This window comes from Gavialis gangeticus, unplaced genomic scaffold, assembly GCF_001723915.1.
Source record: "Gavialis gangeticus isolate Ggan-Ray unplaced genomic scaffold, GavGan_comp1, whole genome shotgun sequence".
In the NCBI taxonomy this organism is placed as follows: domain Eukaryota; kingdom Metazoa; phylum Chordata; order Crocodylia; family Gavialidae; genus Gavialis; species Gavialis gangeticus.
Genome location: NW_017729025.1, coordinates 8,050,732 through 8,061,072, shown reverse-complemented (window position 1 = coordinate 8,061,072; position 10,341 = coordinate 8,050,732). Strand labels below are relative to the sequence as shown.

Below are 10,341 nucleotides of genomic sequence, written 5' to 3'. Positions count from 1 at the left end.
TTTTTTTTTTTTTTTTTTGACACTGGGATCTCCCAGTGTCAAAAAAAACTTGCCACACTCCAAATTAGGAGCACGGTGAATGCATGCACATGCAGCACATGCACTTTCTGGTGCCACAGGCTGGTTTGCAGCGCTGCAAACCACATATGCGTGCTCGTAGGGATGTGCCCTATGAGAGTAAGCCAGTTTATGGATAAATCCAGCTACAATGACGACTTCAGAGCCCCAGGGCTGGGCCACCAGGGGCCTTATTTCTCCCCACCTAGACCTTCTGCAGCAGTGATTCTCAGCCAGGGGGCTGCAGCACCCTGATATTCTGTGAGATCCTTTTAAGGATACTTCAGAATACGCCATAGTATTAGCATTATCAGGTATGCAAGCATCCACACGAGTCACAAGATAAACCCAGAGATTTCAAATAGAGATCTACAGTGCCAAAACCATTCTGTATTGCTGTGATCTTTCTGAGTTTTTTTTGTCATGGAAGAACTGCTTTAGGATTTTTCCATAGTCAAGAAATGATTGGAAGCTAAAAATTGGCATTTTCCAAGGGGTGCCTAAAGTCTAAAAAGGTTGAAACTCACTGTTTTGTAGCATGTAACCCCTGAACCCTTGTTCCTGATAAATCAATAGTATATTTCACTTGGAGATTGTACTTAGAAGTTTAATGCTGGTGTACTTAGAGGTTTAATATCACTCAGCCTGACAAATTCAGTAACAGTTTCCTAATTTTTCTCCATCATCTTTCTTTCTTCTTCCTACTCAAAGTCACTACTCAACGATTCATCAGTATCCAGTGGGAACTGTACTAAAACCAATCTTTGGAAGCTTCCTTGGCCTTACGATCAATTCAATCACCTGCAAAAAGGTGGGGGTGGGGAGGCAGGAGGCAGCATTCTGGGGCTTTCCAACAAAGCCAAGTCTGTGGAACTAAATACAAAGACCATCTTATTTCTGCCTTTGCAACTTTGGCTGGATAAGTTCTCTCTACAAGGCAAGTCTGAAGAAGAAACAAAATGATCTTGCCTACTTCTATCCAGTACACCAACAAAATTTATTTTTTAAACAAGTTCGTTGACTATTCTCTCAGGTATTTTTATTTTCTCCTCAAATAAATCAGCCAAAGTGTACCTGCCTGACTTAACACTGTATACGTGTTGTATGACTTATCCAATTTCTGCAGTCGATTTTGTTCACACAGAACCATTACTTCAGCTGACAGATTCTGAAGTATGTGGGATATGCCAGAGGAAAGTTAAGCAAGCTCTGCACTCAGTATACCAGGTTACATGTGTACCAGTTCTTCCAGTATAAGAGATGGTTATTTGCATGCTATTTCACTGCTCAGGCTTGAAAAATCTGGAATAGGTTAGTGTAATTTATGTTGTAAAACTGCTAAAAACTCATGGGAATTTAATTTTTGCCAGGGGAGAACAGAAAAACATTTGTATAACTCAGAAATTATTTGCATCTTTTATGAAAAGAAACAGGAGCAAAAAATGTTTCATGTTTGGGTAAAGTTTTCCTGTTCCATGTGCTATATGAATGACTCCTTAGAGGAAACCTGTGAGAAATGTAATTTTCAGTAAAAGCACCTTTTCCCCTCTAAGCTGAAAATACAACTTTTTCAATTAATATTCCTCTTCTAGTTTGAATGGTTTTGTTTCCCATTTTTAAGCCCTACTGTACTGAATGCTTATAATTCTTAGTGAATTATTAATATGTAAAGGCAGGAGGTGAAGCTCAACCTAGAATCTGGGCCTTAAGGACATTTGTGTAAGCATCCTATATATTGAGCTAGAAGCATGAAGGCCAAGTACAGACTGTCAAAAATCCCGAAGATGATTCCATTCATCTTCACAGGTTAGTCTAAGCTGCATAGATTGAACCAATAAGCAAGTGAACAGATATTCACTTTTGATTCTGGAAATCCAACCACATGCTTGCAACTTTCCAGGCCTGAAGCTCGTGGGGCTAGAGCACGCCTCCCTCCTTGGCTGGAGCAGACAGCTTGGGCCAGGGTTAGTCTGCACACCCTGTGAGGGGGCGGGGGGGTTGCAGGGGCGGTGTCAAACATTCTGATATGCTGGGAGACTGTGAGTTAACTTGAATCTGGAGGGGATCTGGGACAAGTTCAATAAACCAATCTAAACTAAATCAGTTCAGTCTGATACCACATCTAACCAGGTTATCTTAAACTGGTTTTGGCCATTTTGAAATTGATTTATGGGCACTGAACTTCTATTGTGTTACAGATTTGAACTGGTTTCCAATCATTTATACAGATTTATTTGTAACTTCTGGGCATTTATATACATACATTTGCCTGCTCTGGTGCGCCAGAAATCCAGCACGTCAGAGCAGACTTGATTCTCTGGAGCATACGAACTGATATGCCTGGCACTGCATCACATGCGTTTGTATAAATGGTAAAATCTGCATCAGTGCTAAGAAAACGGCAGTGGTGTGCTTTGAAGCGAAAACACCTTCGATGCGTTTTAGTTCAAAAGCACGTTGCTGCCATTTTCTCAGTCACTGCTGACGCGGATTTTGCCATTTATACAAATTCATATGATGCAGCACAGGGCGCTTTTAAAAGTGTTGGGCGCTGCATCACATGCATGTGTGCATATGTCCTCTGTCCCTAGTTGAAGTGTCTTTAACTAGCTACTTTGACCAAGTACCAATCTGGTAAGCTTTGCTTGCTGAGTTATGAACACAAGTTATGTCAGGGCTCCCAGAAAGAGAATGATAAAGCTTACTTGCTCTTTCAGTTGATTTACTTTGTCTTGGAGAAGCCTCTTCACAAGCCTCAGTTTCTGTTCAACATCCATCATTCGTTCTTCCATCACTTTTAGAAGCTGGTCATTACCTCCCTGAAAAGCAACAGTTATGTGAGAGTCAAGCCATATTCAAACAAACAACACCCCCCCATAGGTCTTATTTCACTGCAGGTTATTCCTGAGTTTGTATACAATGTCTGAGTCTTCTTTAAGGCTTATGTCTATTAAATGGCTCATGCAGTAGCTCTAAATGTCCTTATTAGCAGATTATAGACTTCTGGCTATTCAGTAATATTACTAAGTCAGCTTCCTTCTGTCCAGTTCCTTCATGAAAGCAACTCACAATCCAACAGAAAACAGTAATGTACTGCCATATGAATGCTTGCAACATCAAACTGTGCACTGAGATTTCTTTGAATCATTTGGGAAGAGGATTATTATATGTATTATAATACAAGATTATTAAGAATAGTGTTTTGTGATACGCTGATTGGTGGCAATCAGAGGAAAGGAAATACCAACAAAAGCCAGCTGGTTGCCCACTTTTAAAGACATTTGAGTGTGTGCTAGCCAAGAGTCACTTTAAGATACTAGACCCTAGAAAGGTCCAGAGAAAAGCCACTTCCCTTGGCCTTGGATAGGCTGTTGGAGGAAGACAGTTTTTCCAAATGGGAGAGTAATCGTTGCTTGTAATAGAACAGATTCTGTTATGAAGCTAATTGCAGTTAACATTATATTTTCCTGGAGAGGCACCAAAAATCTCTCAGTAGAAGGTTGTTTTTTTTTTTAAATATGTAGCCTGCAAATAGTTTAAGTGTTTTGAATATACAGAAGTCATGTAGGAAGCAGCATAATGCAATTGTTCTGGATACTTTTCTAAAAGAAAATAGTATAAAAAGCTATCCCTCCCCACTATGTAGACTTACTACAGTTGAACCAACTTTGGCTAGAAATGATCTTTTGTAAATTTAGTGGGATTCTCTGAGACATGGGTCAAAAGCTACCTTTTATTTGGCTTTAAGTATGAAAGGAATGACTGGACAAGCAGAATAGTGTTATAACTTTGCTGGTCTCAAAGGATTTGTTTTAATTGGCTCTGATTTGTAACATGTAATTTTTGGGTTGAAATGAACTTGAAACAAACGACACTATGTTTTATCTGAATTTTATATGAATTCCTAAAGTATACCCTTGAATCTACAGGAAGAGAGGAAACCAACTCAAGACTCCGCATGGGATCTTTTGCATGAACTTAACTTCATTGAATCAAAACTGTTTTGAAAAATATTTCACAGTTTACATAAACCTGGTAAAAATGTTAAAATCTAGGTTAAACTGCTGTAATTTCTGAGAAACATGGGAACAGTAAGTACTTGACTTGAAAATGGACTTACATCATTAAGAGCTATGAAATCACGCCCTAGTTTTTAAATCCCAATACTGCATATGATGTTGATACTTCAAGGTGACAAATTCTGTCCTCAAATATAGACGTAATACTGACACATTTTGTAACCATGGTACTAGAATATATACTGATGTTCAACATTTCCAGTATTCAAAGACAGTAGAAACAGATTTTATCTAGCAAAAACATTCTTGTCTACAAAAGCAGATAAACTATGAATATGATCACTATGATATTAGTAAGACAAGAGACACTACTATATTTAAAATGATTTTTTTATTTCTCATTTACATCAAAAAGTGTCACCTTTCCCTGTTAAAAAGTTTATACAACTTATACAAAAAGTATAAATAGCCCAGATTTTCTTCAAATCTCATATAAAAATTAGTACCTTTTGTTAAAAATAGTTACAGCACTTTGAAAAAATAGTGTATTTCTTTCCACATTGAACACATTGACAATTTAAATAACATAAATAAAATGATTTGTAACAAATTGAAAACGACAGCTTGTGAAATTTCACAGAATAACTTCTACACAAATAAATAGGAAAAAACCCACATAATACTGTAGAGGATTTTTTTTTTTTTTTAAAAACCACAGTATAATTTGACCCTCACATTTCTCAGCTTATGCCAGTTCGTGTGTATGTAAGGTTATCATGGTAAGGAATGAGATCATTAGCAGCCAAGCTTTCAGAGGTGCCCAATCCTCCTGTAGGAATCTGCATGCACTGCTCGCTGCTCCGGTAGCAAGGCCTAGAGAAAGAAGGCAAGTGGGACACTTCACCCTGATATCAAGATTTTTTTTGTTTTAAATACATACACGATTAAGACAAGTCACGAATACCAGCTAAGCAAGCAAAGCAAGACAGAAACAAAAGGAACAAGCACCAAAAGCATGCAAGGAATTACACATTACACTTGTAGAAATTAGTATTAGCACAACATAAATGCAACTGTGAGGACATTCAGAACAGGTTTTGTAGGAGTAAGGACCCTTCAGATAATTCGGCTTTTTTTTGGAGAGAGGGAAGGAAATGGGAACAGTCAGCTAATTTTATGCAGTTCCTAACTGAAAAGAAACAAAGCTGTTAATCTTCTGGCTAAAGTAAGACAACTGTGGCAGTATCTATTCTTATAATCTTAAGAGATTAAGGACACCTGCATATTAGAGGTATTGTTCTCTCACGGACCTACAGAAAGAGGTCTTAACATTTCCACATTCAAGCTAGTTTGTAAATAAAATGCACCTGGGACATGCAACTTGGCTGTAGGCTAACAATTTAAAGTTTCAGTAGAAAGTTATATTTTAAAACTTTCAAGCAAGAAGAAAGTCTTGGAGGAAGCTTTTTGAAGTTTTTGCTCTGATCACTCATATGGGATGAGAGAAAAACAACCTTCAAAAGTATTTTGGACAGAAGAATTATTGTTAGAAATTATGGCATTAGAAAGTGCAGGTTCGAAAACTTTCCGTGTATGGAAAACACCGGTGAGTTACTGAAGGAGGGAGGAAAGTAAAAAAGGAATATAATAATGACTTTCCATTCTGCATAAATAGCGTAGAAACAAGTATCCAGTTGGCACTCGGCCCCAGATGGATTAAAATAAAAATAGAAAAACTAGGATTCAGAATGGTCCAAACAGGTTAGTATGAATAAGACAAATGGCTCAAGTGCTTCAGTTTGTGGGAAACTTGAAACCATGGGCTAAGTATAGATAGCCAAAAGCCCAAGACTGAATCAATTCAATCTTTGCAGGTTAGTCTAGGCTGCGTAGATTAAACTGATAAGCAAGTGAACAGACGTTCACTTTTGATTCCAGAAACGCAGCCACGTGCCTGCAACAGCCCAAGCCAGAAGCCGGGGGGATGCTAGAGCATGCCTCCCTGCTTAGCTGGAGCAGACAGCTTGGGCCAAGGCCATCCCATCCACCCTGCGATGGAGGGTTTGCAGGGGAGGTGCAAAGCATCCTGGGATGCTGGGGCACTGAATTAGCTTGAATCTGGAGGGGATCTGGGACAGAAGTTCAATAAACCGATTTAACCTAAATCAGTTAAGTCTGATACTACATCCATTTTAGGTTCATCTTAAGCCAGTTTTGGCCATTTTGAAAGTGGTTTACGTGCACTGAACTTGTTGCGTTACAGACTTGAACCAGTTTCCGATCACTTATACCGGTTTATGCGCAGCTTCTGTCCCTAGCCATGGAGACAAAGCAGCAATCTTTGCAGGGCAGTTGCTAGACAATGATGCAAACTCAATCGAGACATGTACAAACATTGCTGTGATCAAAAAGCAAGATGGGGATACAGAAAGACCACAGAATAATTCAAACAGACTGTCAAATATTGCCCTCTATACTTGTCAGTAAGTTTGCTGCAAGTGATTTTGAGAACCATAGTATAGAAGGAACTCAGGCTTCAACAACTGCACCAGGGCTAGGTTAAATTTACATAGAAAGCGTGGATCTTCTGGGATAGTACTCACTGGTGACAAGATGATGGAGTGGGGATATGATGCAAGTTTTCAAGAAGCTAAAGGGGACATTAAAATGTATGTAAGCTCAGGAAAATTATTCCTCAAAATCAGGGAGATATTAAAACTAAAAAATTCAGTGAGACACGAGAATTTAGGCAACAGATTTTTATAAAAATGTTCTTCCTTTTGATGAACTAAAAGGCATTCACATATGTAGGCCTTTGCCTGTATTGGGACAGCATACAGGTTTAGCAGATTAAAAAATGTATTTGATCAACCCATGCCAATCTCCATTGTAAGCACCCTAGAACTTGTATATCTTGTTTTACCTTCAGCTAACTACATTCATCTCTACTAAAAGCTTATATAGGTTTTAAAGGTGTCTACAGTAAAGTTGTGCACAGGTTCAACTAGGCACATCTATATCTCTTTTTTTTGTGGTGAATCCAGTGCCCTTTTCCCACAGATAAGTCTTACAGAATATCTAACAGGAAAGATTTACCTGATATTCATCTGCAGAGCTGCTAGTTACAGCAGGTGCATAGGTTGACCTGGGTGAGTTTTCAAACTATGTAAAAACTTTTCCATTCCCTAAAACAGTAGGGGCCATCCCTTTTTTTTTTCTTTTTTTTTTTTAAACAGGGTACCACAAATTACACTCCTCTTCTATAAGTGTCACTCCAATCCCCTTCCCCTGCCCAGTCTATTGCTCTGCTTTCTCCCCTGTGCTCCCTGCCAAGTTTCCTCCTCTGCTTCCTCCTTCCAGCTCTGCTTTCTGCTGCTGTGCTGTCTGTCCCCTCTCGGATCTGCCACCTGCCACACACACAGGCCGCCTGTGCTACTTGTGCTGCATTGGGCCACCCCTGCCCTAAAAGATCATACACGATTGATTCCTCTTAACACAGTCCAGAGCACAACTGAAAACACTGCTGTAATGCAGATTTTTTGTGCGTGTTTTCAGTTTTCATTTATTTGTTTCGTTATAAATAAAATTCAAAATTAAGCATTATATTCTACTTGTCAGCCCTTTCTGCATGAGCAAAGAAGCTCAGTTTACGGTAATATTGCTTCTTTTCACTAGAGGTCCAAACAGATCTTATAATGCAAGGCAGCTTGCTTTTAATTCATTGTTATGCTCACCTTTAGTTTCCTGTTTTAGGTTCTGTCTCATATTAAAAAACAAGCAAACCAAAAAACCTATAAAATATTTTTAAGTATCATAGAAGAGCTCTTTTACAGCCTTAAAGTCCATTAAAGCACATAAGGATAGGAATATTCTATTTTTCATACACCTATTCCCTCCATCCCCACCTAATCTCCAAAAAGCTCAAATATTAGTGAGTCCCTTAAAAGATGCTACATTGTGAATAAATGTTCATTGTTTCTATGCTGAAGGAGTATATTGTACTTTAATTCTTCCTATTTGGGTATAGGGTATAGGTAATGTTGAGGAAAGGAAGAGTCAGTTGCTTAGAGGAAAGCTAGATCAGTGCCATTTAAAAAACCCCAAAAAACAAGTTTTAGGAACAAAACAAGCTGTTGGGCAAGGTTCAAAGGCTCTTGCCAACTTTACAATCTTTTGGGTTTCACAATGTTGTTTAATGCTGCAATATCTTCTGAGCATGACGTTGTTCAAAATACAAGGTTATTTGTTAAGGAGACAGGAGAAAGTATTTAGCATTTTGGTCAAGTTATTTGAAGTTTTGCTCCCACACAAAGCTCAGGTTAACATGCCAGTTTTTAGAAATAAGGCATGGGAGAACTTGTTTCCTTTTTGGGGGAAAAAAAAAGCAAAGCAGCTTAGAGCAACTGTAGTTTACACTGGAAATGCTAGCGTTCCTATCAGCTCAGCTCCTTATCTCTTGTAACGCACCTCTTACACATTTCAGTTTGGGGCTTTGTTGGAACACACAGCTAGAAACTGTATTAAAAGCAGTGCATACATTAAGCCTTTTATGAGCAGTGGCTGCAATGTGTTCTTGAAAAATAACCCACAGGTTTTCTTTCAATAGTGCCAGTGTTTTAAAAATGTCATACCCGAACCTCTAAAATGGCCTTCTGCTATGCCCAGACAATCATCAGGTTTCAGTTAAAAAAAAAAACCCCCAACTTTCAGGAGCATTGAAAATGCTTGTATTGTATCATGCAAGACCTGACTCAACTGAATTCCACCACTTGTGGCAGCAGTATAATGCCCCGGTACGGTATGCGTTTCTGCAATTTACAGTATGCTGCGCCTTTGAAACTAGGTAACTTCCTACCTGGATATTACATGTAGAAATAGTGAACTGTCATATAAAAGTATCAACGAGGAGTGTCAAACTCATCAGGGCCTGTGGACTGGATGAGCAGTGCAGGGCTGGTCCACGGGCTGGATCAGGCCCACAGATGCCCCCACTCGCATGTCTCCTTCAGTAAGCACTGCAGGGCCAGTCTAGGGCGGTGTGGGGGTCAACAGGAAAACATCAGGGACTGGATTCTGGGGCTCTGTGGACTGGATCTGGCCCACAGACCATACATGTTTGACACCCCAATGTAAACCAAAAGGAGAAAAGCTGCTAATGCCTAGATAGGAATGTATATTGCTTGAAGGGGGTGGAAAAAAATAAATCAAGAGGACTGCACAGTTGAAGCTACAGTCTCAAGTTAAACAATGTACGTGCTCATTAGGAGAAGATCTTTAGTTTTTGAACTGGCATAAACAGAGAAAGGATCACAGATCAGGAAAAAAACTAAAGGCATCTACTCAGATGTGCGCTCTACATTGGAAGCTGTATAGTAAAAAGGATCGTACCTGTGGCATGTTTGTTTCTGAGGGTTGGTTTTCAAGTTCCTCCTGCAGGCGCCGATTCCTCCTTTCTGCTAGAAGCAGCTGATGTTGGAGCTGCTGGAACTGCTCCTTGGGCACCATGGTACAGCCTTGCTGCTGGAGCTGTGGCAGCTCCCGAGTGTGCTGTGACTGGCTAAGCATCGCACTGGAGCTCGAGTGTAGCATCTGATGATTAAACAAACCAGCCGTCAGGTGCAACAGTTTACGCTCGCTCCCAGCACAGCTTTGAGAAGGGGTATTTCAGGAAGCACGTGCACTACAGCCTCGCTGGAAACCAGCTCCCGCTTCAAAACTTAATGACTGATTAAAACGTGAGCTGCATTAGTCATTCTGTAGCAGCACTAGTGATTCATTAGCTCAGAGAAAAAAATATGGCAGTGAAAAATGTTGCTTGGTTTCCAACAGGGAAAACATATAGGCACTTGTATTCTACTAGGATGGGGTCTGAGCTTTGATTTAGGTCAGTGCTGATCAACCTCCAACCCCCAAGGGCCAGAAAATCTGGTGATGGGGGAGCAGTAGCAGCATTAATTGCCCCCAGAGTTGGGGCAATTAATGGTACCACCACACCCCTGTTGCCAAATTTCTGGACTCATGGGGAGCCCCACAGCTGGGTGATGCAGGTCTACGTGCCCCACAGCTGGGTCCAGCATGCAGTATTGTCCCAGATCACACCCAACTAACCCAGTGTGCAGAATCCAGCCCATGGACTGGCCCTGGGCCGCTCATCTGGCTCACAAGGCTAGGAAGGTTGAGTACCACTGATTTAGGTCACTCAAAAAAAGCCTAAACTCAAACTAATCAATGATATTTAACTTAAGTTTTTTTTTTTTTTTTTTTT

General features: G+C 39.9%; 1 protein-coding gene across 2 annotated transcripts in view; it reads right to left on the bottom strand.

The window, feature by feature from the left end:
- Window positions 1-10,341, bottom strand: part of NIN (ninein) — a 95,790-nt gene that overhangs the window by 4,336 nt on the left and 81,113 nt on the right. Inside the window, exons 27-28 of one of the 2 annotated variants that reach the window (XM_019518357.1) lie at window positions 9,465-9,665; window positions 2,763-2,876 (exon numbers count right to left, since the gene is read on the bottom strand). In XM_019518357.1, the coding sequence (XP_019373902.1) occupies window positions 2,763-2,876; window positions 9,465-9,665 (315 nt within the window). Of the gene's footprint in view, window positions 1-2,762; window positions 2,877-3,557; window positions 4,950-9,464; window positions 9,666-10,341 lie in introns of those variants that run through there. The other variant, XM_019518359.1, reaches the window with a different exon arrangement.